The following is a 17,211-nucleotide window of genomic DNA, read 5'->3' on the forward strand; positions in this document are numbered from 1 at the left end:
TTCAAATTAAGTTGGTGGCTGCCAGCTTTCCTTCCCAGTACCCTCAAGCTCCAAGAACAGATCCAAGAAAGGCTTCAATTTGCTTTTCCACAGTAAGACAATCAACATTAAAACCTTTGTCAGTTCCCAGCCTTGTTCATCCTGCCTGCCTGCTCAGGAATATAGAACCCTTGTGTGCTATGTGGCTTTTGGGTCTAAGTCCTCATATGCCCGCACCAACATGATTTTCAAACTGTTTGGCTCCTGGCAGCTTCCAAGAACACTTTATTGGCTTTGTGCTGCCACCAGATTAATTTCCCTCTATAGCATATTAATTTCCTACTGTAGAGTACGGTCCACCCTGTAGCACCATTGCCTGGGTGTCCCTACAGAATGCCTATACCTCAGATGGGGATATAAGACTGCACTGCTCTGGTCATGCTTTATCCCACAATGAAAGAGGCAAATGTCATCCCAAGGTAGTGCTGGACTTTACCAAAGCCTCTCAATTTGGATGTGACCAAAAAATTTTCTTGGTCAGATACTGTTACTTGCAGGTGTGTGTGAGGGTAATTTCTTAAATACAAGACTGTTTTTCAGCATCCTCCATGAAGTTGTTTATCTTTCATTTTTTCTTTTCTGCAGGCCCACATGTCTTGACTATTGCTGTCTTTACGCTCGCGGGAATTGTGATTCTGGTTCTGTTCATCTCTTTGCTGATTCTAAGGTACCAACCCCTTTGGCTTTCTGTTTGTTTGTCCTTGAACAGTTTTCCCACAAAGACAATGCCTTTGATCTCTTCTTGAAGAGCCATTCATTAGCTTACCTTACATACCTATGTGATTGGCCCTAGTGTGAACGCCTTGGTGTATGCCAAATAGTGCTTGCATCCATGGTGCTGTTATGACAGGTTAATAATCAAGGGAGAAGATGCAGCAAGGCTCAGTGTTGCTGCATCTGCTAAAAAGCTCTGATTCCTATTATACACAGAAATATAAGTTCTCAAACCAATCTTCAGAATTTTACCACTTTTATTACCCATCTTTTGCTTTCTTGGGATTCACTTATATTCCTTTAATGTATTGGTGAAATAGAAGTTTAGTCTAGAAGGTGGTATTTCTCTTGAGACACTGTAGGAGTCAAAACACCACGAGGTTTTGGTGTTTTCATTGAATGGATCCATTCCTTCAACTCAGTCCAACACCCTGTAAAAATTTTTCTAACAACTTGGAATTTCATGCAGCATTTCAAGATTTATCATTATGGAAAATGCAGAAATAGAAATCATTGATACCTCCTTTTGATGGAAGAAATCCCACCACAATTCCAAAGTATAGGATTTTCTTTAATCCTAAAAAAATATTATCTTACTTGTGCATTCTTTTTCAGTCTATATCTTTGTTACATATCAGAGAACTTCAGAAAAAGAAGAAAATCATATCTTAAGGAAGGTTTATTAGAAACAGATACTACTCAGGCTCTCTTATTTTGAGTAGACCAATCTGCCTTGCTAACCAAAACAAAGGTAAAATCAAAGATAAAGATACACAACTCTTACATATCCAATTGTACTCAAGATACGTAGTAGCTAATAATTGTCACATCTAAGAACTAAAATATAAGTAGACAGTAAATTTTGCAACACCTATGAAAATTAATAAACAGAAGTCTGGACTTGTAAAAGATTCTATACTTTTCCATATTTGCAGATGAATAAAATCTAAAGATTTTGTTTAGATTACTAGATTATTATTGTATACATATGTCATTGTGATATTCCCAAGCATCAAATATAGAAGAGATTTCTGAGAATTTTTTAGACTAAAACTTGTACTTATAGTGTCAAAATAATAGCAAAATTCTCAAATATAATTGCTACCAAAGATTCTCCCCTAACAAGCAAAGAAGAAAATTCCTATGAAAATTTAAAAAAACCCTCATTATTCATTCTTTATCTCTTAAGTTTCTAGGACATTTGAATTATTCCACAGCTACCTGTGAAGTTCTGACTGCAAAGTAAAAAGTCCAAGTCCTGAAAAACATATAACTAAATATTAGATCTAGTAGATTTTAATTCAGTTTGAAATGTTCTTAATCACCAGCTGATACCAGTTTGAACTCTAGTGCATCCTAATGACAAGCAGACACACCTTACAAGGTAGAACAGAGAAAAACATTTCTTACTGCAATTGTTGGTCTTCCTTTTCTTATGCAAATATATCCTAAAAATGTAGTGAACAAGGGAATATTTGTGTTATTAGTCAATAGTATAAGTTCTGTCATTTGGAGCATTTGCCAGCAGTAATCAGTGTGTCAGGATTCTCCTGCACACTCTTCAGTCAGTACTGTGTGGCTTTTTAGTAGAGGAAGGACTTGCATGAGTAAGGAGATATTTGGATGCATTTTCAAGGACTCTTCCCTCATTTTTACAAAATGTGCAGAATACAAGGGACACCCATAAAAAGGCACCTCATCACTCAACACCTCCTCTCCTGGCATTGTATCCACAGGAGTCTTACTATCCAATGTTGATGGCAGGACTTCCTTTGGCTTGCATTTATTTGTGGGGCCTCTCTTCCAAGTACATTTAATAACATGGAGGAGAAAATTATATAAAATCCAGATGGTTCTTTATGCTTTAAATTCTTCTGACCATCCCTTGAGACACTGGCACTTGCCTAGCAGTTGTTCTGCTAAATCTGTTCTGTTCTGCTACAGAATGAATGAGCATTTAGGATTTCCCTAAGCTAGGAGAATTAAAGAGTATCCTCAAACTGAAAATCTGGATAAGAGCCACAGGGCTTGTGCTCAAGTCTTATCAACCTGTAACACCATCCTTGTATCATCCTGACACTAGATGCTTGTCTGTCCCAATCTCCTGTTGAGGGTTTCGGTTCACTGGTAGGATATTCTGAAGGACTTCTCTTGTTCTTCAGGAAGTACAGGAGAGATAATGAGCGCCGGTGGAAGAAGTGGTCCCATATACCACCTGAAGAAATCTTGCCTCTGGAGACCAGTGAGACAAGTCATGTTAGTTTGAAGGTAAGGGAAACACACTGCCGAAAGCTGGGTCTTGGATTCTGTCTCCTAAACACAATCAATGCTGGAGTTCTGACGTGTTCTGACTACAGCACCCTATGGCTCTGGTATAGGACTTGTTGACTTTTTTTCTTTTTTTTTTTTTTTTTAATATTTTTTAACCCACACTTGCTGTATTGAAGAAATAGAGATTATTCCAACCTATTGCTCCCTAATAGGATATACCTGTTCAGATCAGTAAAACTCATTTTGTGATGGAGGAATGGGCTAGGTATTGACTTCCAGTCTCTGTTATAAATGATTTTCCAGCGCTTTGTTATGCCTCTGTAATGCCCAAGAGCATGAAAACAGCAGGTGGAAGGCCTAGGAGTGGCATGGATGTCCCCCACCTTCTCCAGCATGTAGTGACCCTCACTAGAGAGAGGCTTATGCTCCTCTATGTGGCACACAGAGACATTACTAATCTCTCTGGACTTGTCAAGTGGGGAGTAGGTGATAATTCCAAGTTAATTATTCTTCTTTGTTCTCAGATTGATGAAGATAAGAGACGTGACACCGCCCAGAGACTTCGACAGGGCAAGTATGACAAGAAGGTAACCTGACTGCGGTGTCCATGCTCCCTTCTTCACCTTTAGGAGGGCACTTTTTAGGAGGAGGTCATTCCAAGTCCCCGAACTTGCAAAATGGTTTGTTCTTATGGAAGGAGTAATCCATTTGTTCCCTATCAGCTGTTTTGTATTTTGTTTACTGACAGAAGGCTAAATATTAGACTCCATGAACTCCTAGCCTAGGAGCACAGAAGTATCAACACAGGGATCAGAAATCTGATACATTTTGGTACTGAAGAGGTGAATAGGTTAATGGAGGATAGGCATTTACATGGCAATTCTTGTGCATTCAGTAGAGCTGTCTGCCTGATTGAGGTATATTCTTGTTAAAATCTGCACAACTGATAGATCTAAATCCTTTGCAGAAAATATAGTTCTAATACTTATTAGCTGATTCACTGAAACTCCATCAGTGAGGGTAGGCGGTATTCCTGAAGTATTTCTTTGTATGGACATTTCTGGGAAAAGAAAGATTAATTGCTGTTGTACTAAACCTATGATTTTTGTCCCCTTCTGGTATTTTTCCTTCAGGTGGTGATCCTAAAGGATCTCAAAAACAGTGATGGTAATTTCTCAGAGAAGCAAAAAATAGAACTGAACAAGGTAACTGTTGCACATAGGAACTGGACATAGCAGGGTGGGATGGAGTCTATGAGAGAAGTAATTGCTTTCCATTGTCAAATCCAACAGCCATATGCTTGTGCGTGTTTGTGAGGTGGACAGATAATGAGTTCCTCAAAGGATATTGCTTGATGAACTTTATCTTTTTTATGTGATCTCATTACCACTTTAGAGTTTGAATTTTGTGCCAGTCAAGCTGAGGATGAATGAAATAATTCATGCACTGTCATATGGCCTTACTAAATTTTTATAGCTAAAGCTAAAAGGCAGTGCACTCTTTTGGTTCATATCATACTAATTCATCAGTAGCAGAATGTTGTAGTTAGATATTATTATTGAATGCCAATTGCAGCTCTTTAAATATAAGTTACTCTCTGCTGACTTCTGCATACAGACTCTTTCAACAAGGGAGATTAATTTGGCTGCAGTACTGCATCTTTTTTTGAATGGCTTTTCTTTTACACAACACTGCTATATTGTGAATTCAATTAACTCTAAAAATACCTCAAAGTAAACTACAGTTGTCTATTTAAATGGACAAACTCCATAATATTGTGCAGCATCATTAAATTTTTATTACTTGCTCCTTTACTGACTGATTCACAACATTCTGTCACTCATAATGGCTATTCTGATCAGCTGGGAGGTTTGATAGAGAGGCAATAATAGATACGACAGCGGGCTCTGGAATTAACTTGCAGTATCCAACAGCAACCACTCTTATCTCCCTAATCCAGAAGGCTCTGGAATGACAAATGTCTTCAAGTATTTCACATAGTGCCTTAGTACACTCTGGTTTAAGGGAAAGTCATACATCTTACCAGGGCCTGAGATAAAAAGCCATGTCACACAAATATCCATGTCCTATGTTTCTGTACTAAAAATGATTGCTTTTAAAAACAGATTAAATATCTCTGCTCTAGCTGCTGCAGATTGATTATTACAACCTGACCAAGTTCTATGGCACTGTGAAGATAGACACCATGATCTTTGGAGTGATTGAATACTGCGAAAGAGGTTCTCTGCGGGTAAAGAATGTTAAAGGCCTCCTTCTACCCCAAATTATCAAATTTCAAAGTAAGAAAAGAAATCCTCATCTCTGCGTCTTAGACCCTCATGCAGCAGCCATGGACTGAGCAAGCGGTGGCAGGTTTCTAAGTTTCCTCTCCCATGCTTGGTTGTCTCCATCCCTCCCCAGGTGCTGCTGTCACTTTGATGGTTCTCAGCAGCAAGAGGATGAGGTGAGGTAGAGCCAAGGAAAAGTACAGGCCCAGGCCATAGTAACAGACAGTATTTGTATTGTGTCCCCTATTGGAAGCATTTAGGATATAACTTGTTCTTTATTTTCCAAGCTCTAGCTTTTGTCTCTGCTGATGTGCTTGTGTACCACAGCATGTGCAAGGATAGAAAAAAATAATAAATTCCACATTAGTAAGTGAGAAAAATGGAAGTTCTGCATTATAAGGAAAAACAACCCTTAATTTTTGTTTATAAAAAGAAATGCTAAATTGATGCTGGCAAAAGTATGGAAAGACTTATGGTTTATTACTACCAATATTATTTCAGTGCCAATCATGAAGTGATAATCATCAGCTCTTCTGAGGGCGTATATTGTCTCTGCTTCTGTGATCATACAAAGACTGTCATCAGTAGCAGTGGTCTCTGGAACAAACTCACAGCAAGGCAGCAAAATAATTGTTCTCTCTCTAAGTTATTTTCTGGTAAACTGGCATTCTCATGGAAGTTTACTTGTATCAATGGATGTTATTGTGGCTGAAACAACTGTAAATGACTGGCAGGCAAAGATAAAGCAACAGTTAACTTTGAATTTGTAAGGCTAGCAGTAAATTGGTAGGAAATGGACTGTGAGCACAAAACATGGAAAATCCTCTCCCTCCCTCTTGCAAAACTTGACCATTTTTTTTCTCAGCCATCTTGTGTTAGTAAAGACTTGTTTGGAAGACCAAATTCACAACCTATTTTTAATTGCAGAAACTTCTCTCTTCTGTAGTCTCCACTTTTCTAGCTCTGTGTAAACTTAATATATATTTAATATTCCCTACTTTTTTGAGTCAACTTCTGTTTAAGTGCATGTACTCTCTATAAAAAGCAAAGTTGCTGGTTGAAAGGCAGGCAATTTGTATATCCATTTCTCATCTTCTGCTTTTTCCCTGAAAAACTTTTCTTCTCTTGACAGGATGTTTTAAATGATAAAATATCCTACCCTGATGGCACGTTCATGGACTGGGAATTTAAAATCTCTGTCTTGTATGATATTGCCAAGGTAAGTGGACTGCTGACAGTGCAATGTAAATCAACCTGTCCTGTCTTGTAAAACAGATCCTCTGAGGAGTGTAGCTCTCGAGGTCATCTTCTTTCTTAGAGCTATATGCCCTTCCAGTCTTTTCTGCTCTGGGGATAGGTATCTGAGACAAGAGAAGCCAGTAGCTTTTAGACTGAAGGAGGAGATCGGGGCGAGAACTGGCTTGGGGCTATTTACAATAATAAATAATAAATAATAAACAAACAAATGAAGTATACTCCAAAGAAATGTGGCCCAAAGATCAGAGGATTACAATCCGCTGACTGGTGGCTCCTATAAGTAGGTCTTATGCAGTCAAAAGCTCTGCAAATCACATTGCTTTGTGGTCTCAAGTAAAGCATACAGAGCAAAACTGTATTTTTTCAAATCATAGAATTATTCTAATATATATCCAGAGATGGGACCAACTTTTTCTAAACAAACTGCTTATGTACCATCCTGATTTTCTCACTAGATTGAGAAACTCTAGTTTATCACTACAGGTATCCATTTCAAGCAGTTTGAAAGGGAAAATATTAATCTTGTACAGAAACCAAGGCTGGTTTTCATTAGCTTTTAGTAGATCTTTGCTTTTTAGGTCCTTGTGGTAGGAAAAATCAATGTACACAGTAAAGGAAATTCTGTTCTACATTAGAGACTTATAACTGTTTAGCTAGTAGGTAAGGACTCTTTGTAATTCACTGGTGTAATAATTCATTATACGTCTATAGATAATGTAGAGAATACCCTCTGTCTTTTTGCTAGCTTTCAGCTGTTCTCCTCTTTCTATTGCTGGTTTGCAGTCAGACGGTCCTTCTGTTTCCCTACATGCACCAGTTCAGATTTGGTCTCCATGATGAATGACTCCACTGTGTCTGTTTTAAAGAGATATTGAAAATCTTGTGCTTTATTAAAGCTGCCTTAATCCAAATAGTCACAGTTTGTTGGCTTTGTTAATGACTTTCAAGTTCAGTTAACGTTCAGGTAAAGTTTCATTTTAAATAGCAGCAGAGGAGTTTCCCTTCCTTCTTAAAACATATCAAAACCCAGGGAATTTTTTGACCTCTGCAGTTCATCTTCAGATGTTTCCTTAGAAAATAAGGATGCTCCCACCATTTTTGAGGAAAGAGAAATCCTAGTCTGTCTGATAAGGGTGGCCAAATGCCCAATGACTGCATTTGTACTGAGATGTCACAGCCAGTCATTTGCTGCACCATTGGTAAAGGAGACATAGCATCTGAGGATGCATTGGCATACAGCATCTGTTATGTGGAATGGCTCCTGAGCATTATTAGCTGTGTTAGTAGGGATGGTTCACAAACTCTTTGTGAAAACTTGGAGGTACCTAGGAATATCAGAAAATTACTGTTGTTTGGATGATCTGCCAACCTCTCCTATTCTGTGACTTGATACTGTGGTGAAGCTTCTGGGACCTACACATTTCCATGAAACTAGTATTGCTTTTTCCAAACTATATCTTCTAAACGTCCAATTTATATTTACTTGAATGGCTTCTCTTTTTAAAGAAGTCATTTCATAGCCTCACAACTCCAGTTCCTCTTGTCTCAGATTCTATCCTTTTCAAGTCCAGCTGCAGCTCTCCAGGCTGTTAAAATACCTATGACCAGGTGCAGCAGTTCCTTGTTCCTTTTCCTTCCTTTTGAGATGCTTCTTCCTCTCCACACCACCACCTTAGTACACTCTGCTTTTACCAAATAGTCCTCATACCGTGCTTGCATGAGAAGCTGCTGCATTTGTTTCTGAACAAAGGTTGAGTCACTTGTATTCTCTGGTGCAAACAGCCAAGTGATGACTATTCTTGGAGCAGTGTCTAGTTCAATACAGAAGGTGGGGTGGCCAAAGAGGAAGCCCTAAATGTACTCTGTTTACTTCCCCCCACCCTCACCTTTTCTTTCTGTTTTGTTATCATAGCTGCCTCTAGGATTGATGGGACCACCTTGTAGCTACATGGATTTGGCCATGTGACCAAAGAGCTCTGATGAAAAGTCTGATGAGAGGGAATTGCAGTAATCAAGCCTTGTAGTTATTAGTGCATACACTGTTTTTGCAATACTATTTATTTAATAAGTGGCTGCTGCAGGATGTTGTGCAAGGGATTGTAATATTCTTGCATTGTGCCAGGAAAAGGTTTGTCAGTCAGAACTAAACTTTTGCTCCAGAGCAAAGGTTACAAGAATGCTCAAAAATTTGCAAATATTGTACTGAAAGTCATTATAAATTTTGAAAATCACATTGGGGGTTTTTAATAGGTTCTGTGTTTTCAGGTAGGTGCATAGGATAGTGGGGAGGAAAGAGGAAAATTTTATCAGGTATATCTATAAGACCTTTGCCTCTAGAAAATATTAACAAGAAAGCCTTGGGGTAAGGAAATCTAAATTACCTTTGCCTGTCATTTGAGGCTGATACTAATTGGGAATTCTGCTGCAGTAATGGGAATGTTTTGTGGCTTATGAGAGCAGGAGCTGGAAGGAGGCACTGCTGGAGGAAATAAGGCCTAAAGCAGCCAAAACATCCTGGGTAGTGTCGTCATGGCTGCATGCTAAAAGCTGCTTAATCAAGAAATGTGTTCCTTGGGCATAGTGTGCACACAGTCTCTGTAAATTTGGCATGGTCTAGATAGGTCCAGGATAGCTAGTCCAACAACGTTCTCCAGAGATTGCATCTTTTGCAGGCTGCTTGTGTCTCAGACATACATCTGCTCTGCCCAAAACTCAGCTCATATCTCAGTGATCTCTTGTAGCATTGGTGATCCATTCCCAGTTATGGGTAACCCGGTAATCGAAAAGAAAATCCAGCATGTCATACAGTGCATTCATGAACACATGGGCCCTGTAACCCTGATGAGATTCTATCTACCATTATACAAAAGGATGAGCTATACGTGTAGGAGCCTAAGTGGAAGATCATTCAAAAAAGAAACTAAACAGATATGGCATACCTGTTCTAGCTTCCACAAGATATAGATCACATTTCATATACTGAGTATGAAGAAAAGAGGACTATAGGGAGGAAAAACAACCAGCAGTAGGTTATAAGTAGGTGTGAATTTAAGTAGTTCAGAAAAGGGAGATGAAACAGAATAAATAATAGCAAGAGGGTACAAATTAGCTCAACTACTCACTTCTTCAATTGACACCCACTTAATAATGTTATTTTTGCTGTGCCTCAATGCTAGCCCCTTCTCATGTACTGCACTGTATTTGAGTATCTTAGACTAAATCAGATAATTTCAGAGGCAATGAGTAAAAAGGGGCAAGCCACACACCTCTGTGTGTGTTGTGAGTCAGGAGTGTGAATCTCAGGAAACAAAGATGAAACTGCATTGGCCAGGCCTCATGCTCGCTTCAAGTTTAGCTCATGGATAGCTGGTATGTATTGACTTACACAGAGAAAACCATAAACAGTCAGGTCAGTAGAGACCTTTATGACTGTCTAGTCTGATCCTCTGTCTAATCTAAGGCCTAGTGCATCATCTGACACTCTCTGCATTGACTGCTCTGGAACCTTCTGCTTTGCAGTTAGAGGATCTGCTGCAAATGTTTCAAATAACATCTCTGGTACATGGTGATTGTCAAAGATGATACAGACATAAGGAGAAATTCCTCTCACACCTCTTGTGTCTGTAGGACGAACGTGTAGTTGGAAGTATTTATTTGTGTGACATTCTAAGAAATCTTTATTAAATTTACCAAAAAACATTTATTGCAAATGCAATTGAAACTTTTGTGGAAGGAAATACATTTCCTTAATTACTTGTGTTCTAATATTGACAAAACCAAGATGCTATGTCAGATTGTTGTTAACTAAGAGGAAGGCCTCCTATGACATGACGCACTTCCTCAATGACATGACGCACTTCCTCATTTCTTAACATTGACTATTCCTAAGACCTTGGAAAGTCTCCTTTGTAAAATAATAATATGAAAAGGAATTGTGATTTATGCATATCCATTGCAGACTGTGAAGTCATTACTTGCACAGCTATTATGCTAATATTCACATTCTTTTTGAGTATGGTAACATCTGAGAGTCTCATATGTAGTTGTGCTTTCCTTCTCCTTTATTCTCAACCACAGGGGATGTCTTACCTGCACTCAAGCAAAACTGAAGTCCATGGTCGACTCAAATCTACAAACTGTGTAGTAGACAATCGCATGGTAGTGAAGATCACTGATTTTGGCTGTAATTCAATTCTGCCTCCAAGGAAAGGTAAAAAAATGCCCAACTGGACTCTCCTTCATGGTTTCCAACTCAGTGAAATATTCTTATCTTCATAGACTAGTAGGGTCTAATTTTACGTCTTGTACACAGTACAAAACAGTGCAACTCTTTCATATTATAGCAGCCATTATATTGTTTTAACTTAAGTAACACAATGAAAGAATTACTAGAAGGTAGTGAAAGAAATTAGGCAGTGTGAGAAGGGAGGAAAGATGAATATTCAATTTTTAGTTTAGAAAGCAGATTTCACCTGTGATTGAGATGTAAGAAACATTTTCAGTATCCAAGTCCTTCATGCAAACAACTCTTTTCAGCAGTAGTACTGAAACTGTATGAAGGAAAAAAGGAGTAAATTTACCATAAATCTTGTAATTTACTAGATATATATGTTACCATAGTACTCTGTGATATCATTTAAACATTAACAGGCATGACTCTGATAATCCTTGAAGAAATCTGTACTGATATGTGGTGATAACTATTTCTTATTCCTTAGTTAGGAATCTAGTAATATATGCTCAACCAGATTGGAATAATATTAATAGCTTTTCTTCACATTTTCTATTCACTTCACATTTGTAGAATATTTCTGTAAAATAGAACACTCATTTCTACTTATCTTTTCCTTCTTGCTAGATCTGGAATGAAAAGATGAGCCCATCTGAAATTATGTCATATGAATCTGTAGAGTAGAGCTTGGGGTATAATAAACACAGCACTGTGCTGTAACATATAACCTGAAAACAAACTGGTTGCAACTGGTTTGGAGAAAATTTTTACATTCAGACACAAACATACTCAAGAGTAGCAATAAGAACACAAAAAAGGACTATGAAAAGTGCACTGAACATAAAATGTTCTATTCATTCTTCATTTTACAAATTTTAAATTTAATTTTATATTATTATTATTATTACATAGTAATGTATTTATATTCTTTTATTGCTTGTAAGCAACCTCAAAATTTCTGGCTACTCAGTCTATGTCCTTGAAGAAAACTCACTGTTTCACAAGAGATCCACAGACTCATTGTGGCTGGATGTTACAGCCTAATATCATAACACTGTCTTCAGGGTCACTGTTCAGTGTTCAGTTCACTGTGTTATGGTATGTCACTAGCAGGTCACAGCTGTTGTACCATGGCAGCATTCTGGTTTTGAGGTACAATGGTGCTCATTGCACTAGAAATACATATCAATAATTTCTGTAGAAAGCAAGTAGTTATGAGCAGAAAATACTATGTCAGGCTCAAAAGCACTTGAGAATTATTTCAGTAGCTTCATGATATCAAGGCCATTGGGAAATATTGCAGTCTTCTCATCAGACACTGTGTATAAAAACTCCTTGCATCTCTTAGCTCAATAATTTATGGCTCACAGTTTTTTTTATTATAGCACTGACATTCCTTGGTCTTATCCAGATACATAGGCTATTTCTAAGAAGCCTGTGAAACGCAGCTAAGAAAAGCAAGTTCATTCCCAATAAACATAACATTTCTGAAGGTGTAAGAGTCTGCATCTACAGTGGAAAGTAGCAGGGTCAGCAAATCCCAGAAAATTACATGAGAGGTTTATCTAACCTGTATTGATATCAGCTTTTCAAGAAAAATGCTAAAGTAGGAAACACACAATACCAGTGGGCTCTGGATTGGATATGAAAAGAGTAAAAGAAAGTATCTTCATAGCCAGTGGATGGTCTGAGAAAGTTCACCCTTTTTGCAATTACTTTTCTCCTTTCCCTTTTACATCATCCCCCATCTGTATCCTCAGACCTGTGGACAGCTCCTGAGCATCTCCGGCATGCTGATGTATCTCAGAAGGGTGATGTATACAGCTATGGGATCATTGCCCAAGAAATCATCCTACGCAGAGAGACGTTCTACACTGGACACCCTTGGGACAACAGAGGTAATTCTAAAGATTTCTTCTTTATTGCAGCCTTCTGGAATAGTTATAGGCCAGCTGTAACCGGCCTCTTCTCACTATTTTGTGAAAGGCACTGTCTCTGATAACTGCTTGAACAGATGCTTCTTTCTCTGTGTGGTGATTGAAGAGCCTGTTTGAAGGATCTCACTGTGGGGGCAGGTGTCTCTACTTCTGTAAATAAAGTTTGCATTGAGATTTCTTGCCCTTTTTGTTCCCTTCTCACCTGGAACAAATCATTACGGAAGTTAACATTATACAATGCCGTCCAGACTTACTGTAACATTTAAAGGCCTCTAAGGTTTTTTATTTTGACTTGTAAGCAACATGTAATATGCCATTTATTTTAGGCAGCATAAATCACCATTGTCAACACAGAACAACAAAAACTCAGCTGCATGACACAAGAATATTGGCATTTAAAAACTGCCAATTCAGACTTCATTCAAGGTGGTTACAATTAACTTTAGCAATTTAACTTCTGTCAGAAAACTTATCTCCTCCTGTAGTGCATCTATAAAGTCCTGTATGGTGCAGTTTGTGACATTGTTTTTGAGTGGCTGTTGTGGTTTTAAGCCCAGCTGGGAATTAATGACCATGTAGCTGCTTGCTCAACCCCCACCTCTACTGTCCTTCCCCCTCGTGGAATGAGGAGGAGAATCAAAATAAAAATTATAGGTCGAGATAAGAACAATTAAATAATTGAAAATAACTTAAAATACAATAATAATGATAAATTATAGTAATAATGATTGTAAAGGAAAATCAAGTGATGAACAATGAAATTGCTCAGTACCTGCTGACCGATACCAGACTCCCCTTCCTGAACGCAGATAATCCTCCCTTCCAGGTAACTTCCACCAGTTTATATGCCAGGCATGATGTTCTTTGGTGTGGAATACCCCTTTGGTCAGTCTGGGTCACCTGTACCAGCAATGCTCTCTCCCAGTTTCTTTTGTGTACCCCCTCACTGGCAGAGGACCTGAGACAAGTTAAAAAAAAAAAAAAGTCCTTGATTTAGGATAAACACAGCTTAGCAAAATACCAAAACATCAGAGTGTTATCAACACTATTCTTATTCCAAATTCAAAACAAAACATGCTAAGAGTTTCTGAGAAAAAATTAACTACCCTAGCTAAAACTAGGACAATATCCACCCCTATCCAGCCCAGTCAATCCCAATTCCCAGATTCCAGGCATTATTATATACTAGAACTGACAGAGAAACATGTGTGGGTTTGGGATTTTCCTAGTGACTAACAACAGTTACTAACAACAAATTTAGACATTGCCTTTACCTCTGAGTCATTCTGTTAGATCTGCCTCACGTTTGTTAAAACATCTAGAGCAGCAGCTCAACAGCCTAACAGCTCTTTTACTGAGTTACATTTGAGAAAAATTTCTGGGGCATGTTCATCATCCTACATTATCACAAATCTGTGTTCATATTTGGGGAAACACAGTTTTTGACATCACCAACTCTATAATATAAATGTAGATCTAAACGAGATTAGAAATGGCTGTTCCCCTTAAAGCAAACTCTTCAGGATTCCATGCTTAATAAAAGGAAGAGAAAATAAAGCCTTTCTATTCCCATTTCTTTGGAAGAGGCAGGCACAATCCTTATGAATGCAAGAACTTTACAAATATTGCCAACATGGAGAAAGTGTAAAGCCCTACTTTGCTCATTTTGACTTGTAAAACAAATCCATAGCAAACTACATTCTTTTAATTGCTTGTTGAGCAGATGCAATTTTTCTGTGTTGTATTAATGGTTATTAAGTTAGCCTCAGACATAGTGTTTCCTGGCTTTTCCGAGATGTGGTGGCATCCTCACTGCTCTGTGTTTGACTCTGGCTGTCACAGTGGTTCCTTGTTTTATCTTTGACCTGTGTCTTAACACTGTATTCTGTCCTTTTGGAAAGACTGTCCCTTTCAAACAGCATGAGGTTAATCCATGCAGCTTAAAGAATTTGTAGCACCTAAGCTAGGTACCTAACAGCACTTAAGAGATGTTGCTGGAGATGGTTACATATTAGCATGTAAGACAACAATAAATATACTAGGTGTGAAATCCATTTGGTAATTCTGGATCCACTGTAACTTAAAAAAATAATCTGCTTTGTAAATTTCAGCTGAAATTTTCCATTTTCAATTCAGTGAGGAGATTGTTTTCTCCACAAACCTTTTTTTCTATAAAAGCATTATTAGATGCCTAAGATACATATTGCTGGTCTAATAGCTTCTGGTATTATTCTTGACTTTTGTTTATGCAATTTGAGTAAAAGATGTTCATCAATTCATTGAAGTTCATGTAACAGAAAGGAATTAGTTTTATTACATATTGCTGAAGTGGCTCCTCATTTAAATGCCTGATTCATTCATTAGCCAAGATGAGCAAGACAGTGAACCATACTTATTCAAACACTTCTGCATTTTGTTTGTGGCAACATCTGACTTTGGAAGACAGTAGCTCAAACTTGGGATGACCATTAATTTACAAATATCCAAGAGAAAAAGAGGGGGAAAAGTACTAAATTAGAGTCAGTGGTAATGGACAAAGAAATGTCCCTGTTGTATGTTAGATTAATTTGGTTTTTAAGTCATGAAAGAAATTCTTTCAATGGCTAGGCTACCAGAAGTTACTCTCTGCAAATTAGAAGACATGATATTGATATTTCAGGACAACTGATATAATTGCTTCTCCACGCATAAATGACAGCAGCAAAGACTGTGTTCAGACTTTAAAAGACTTATTTAACAAACTCCATACCTGAGCTTCATCCACGAACTTAGAAAAATGAAGCTCTACTTTCAGTTACTCAGTGAGCCAATTTTCTGAACATGAAAATATGTGTCAATCAACTTAACGTACAATAATATTGCTGCTAATGAGAGAGAAGAAGTCCCATTACAGGTATACAGAACTGGATTTCTAATGCGTAGAAGTAAGTAGGTCATAGTCCTCTTCACTGACATCTCTGCAAGAAGCTGTTCCCTGTCAGGTTCCTCCAAGCTTCTGCAGAAACACCTCATTCACTGCTCAAGACTGTAAAATCTGCCGTGTACCAATGCTCAATTCAAGCTACCTCCTTGTTTCACTGTTTTCTGCCACTGACTAATTGCAGTATTGCTAATAGGTGCTGTTACTTCCTCTCTCAGGTGCATATCCAAGCATGGAAATCCAGCACATTCCTCCTGCATACATGAGCCCTACACAGACTTTCCTGCACCTACCCCACAGATGACTTCTCAGCAGTTTCTCCACTCTTTAGCATTTAGGAAACTCAAGTTTTCTGCTCCTTCTCTAGTGTGTAATTTCTGTACCAAAAAGTTGGAAACTTCTGTATCATTTTGGGGTGATGATGCACATTGGGCATGTTTAGGCATCTGTAGCTGCCTTAGACCAGTGCAATTGCAAACCTTTCTCATGTCATTATACACTTCCTTCAGTAAAATTGTATCCCAAATATAATCAGACATTATTAATAAATAATCTGTTCTGATTCACAGATACCTTTCAATTTTCCTTTACTTCAGAGGTAAAAAATTACTTCTCTTTTTTAAACACCCCCCTTCCCCTAGAATTTTTGAAGTCTGCAGGAGAAAGACAAAGGAAGATATTTTTGCTTTAGCTCTCTCTTACTGTGCTTAAATTGAGTTGTGCAAATGCAGCCTGATTTTGATGTGTTCAGAATCCAAATAACCTTCATAGAATGTGTTTAATGACTAGGAGTACAAACGAGTTAACAAATGCAATGCTTTTAACCCATTTATATTAATAGCTTAATTTTAAGGAAGGTAAGCATCTGCAGGATGATTTGAACTGCTCTAAGGAGCAGCGTTATGTCGCCATGCTTTTGATCAAGTTGCAGTGGGCTTTTCACATTGTTTTTTATTATAATTATACTTCATGCTGAGAGGCACACTAATGATGCCCAACATTCATTTGGGAAGATGCCATAACCGTGTCTACTGTGACCCATAAATACTCATGTACATTTCTATTAATTTTGCTTTCAGGGGCTTTCGAGCCAATTTGTTTTGGTCTTGTGCCATATATTTAGAAATGCTCCAAAGTTGAAATTCACATCAAAATGAGAGAACTGTCATCAAGACTTCTGTTTGCATGGCACCTTGTAACATTATAGACTGTTATACACAGTGCCCTTCTTATGCTTTTTTGTTTAAAATTTTGATCTTTTTTGTGTATTAGAGAAACTTTACAGAGTGGAGAGTGGCAAAGGAGCAAAGCCTTTCCGGCCAGACCTGACCTTGGAAACAGTGGGAGAAAGACAGATGGAAGTAAGCTAATAATTAATGAAGCCATTTTCTGGGTGAAAGGTGGAAGTCCTGGCCAAACTAAAGCCTGTGTTTGGGCTTCCTTCATGGGAAGGTGAAAGTTATGTATTTTATGCCAAATGCCTTAACATGTGGGAAGAAATTGCATTCTATAGTTGTTACCAGCAATATGAAATATGACTCCTGGAAATTATTT

General features: G+C 38.0%; 1 protein-coding gene across 1 annotated transcript in view; it reads left to right on the forward strand.

Moving 5' to 3' along the window:
• Window positions 1-17,211, forward strand: part of GUCY2C (guanylate cyclase 2C) — a gene marked incomplete at both ends in the record, with an annotated part of 43,947 nt that overhangs the window by 17,345 nt on the left and 9,391 nt on the right. Inside the window, 9 exons of the mRNA XM_083860602.1 lie at window positions 625-706; window positions 2,916-3,021; window positions 3,549-3,611; window positions 4,158-4,229; window positions 5,171-5,275; window positions 6,445-6,531; window positions 10,647-10,779; window positions 12,561-12,698; window positions 16,930-17,018. Coding sequence (XP_083716728.1) covers window positions 625-706; window positions 2,916-3,021; window positions 3,549-3,611; window positions 4,158-4,229; window positions 5,171-5,275; window positions 6,445-6,531; window positions 10,647-10,779; window positions 12,561-12,698; window positions 16,930-17,018 — 875 coding nt within the window. The remainder of the gene's footprint in view (window positions 1-624; window positions 707-2,915; window positions 3,022-3,548; window positions 3,612-4,157; window positions 4,230-5,170; window positions 5,276-6,444; window positions 6,532-10,646; window positions 10,780-12,560; window positions 12,699-16,929; window positions 17,019-17,211) is intronic.

The sequence above is a fragment of the Zosterops lateralis genome (genome assembly GCF_965231275.1).
Source record: "Zosterops lateralis genome assembly, chromosome: 4".
NCBI lineage: Eukaryota > Metazoa > Chordata > Aves > Passeriformes > Zosteropidae > Zosterops > Zosterops lateralis.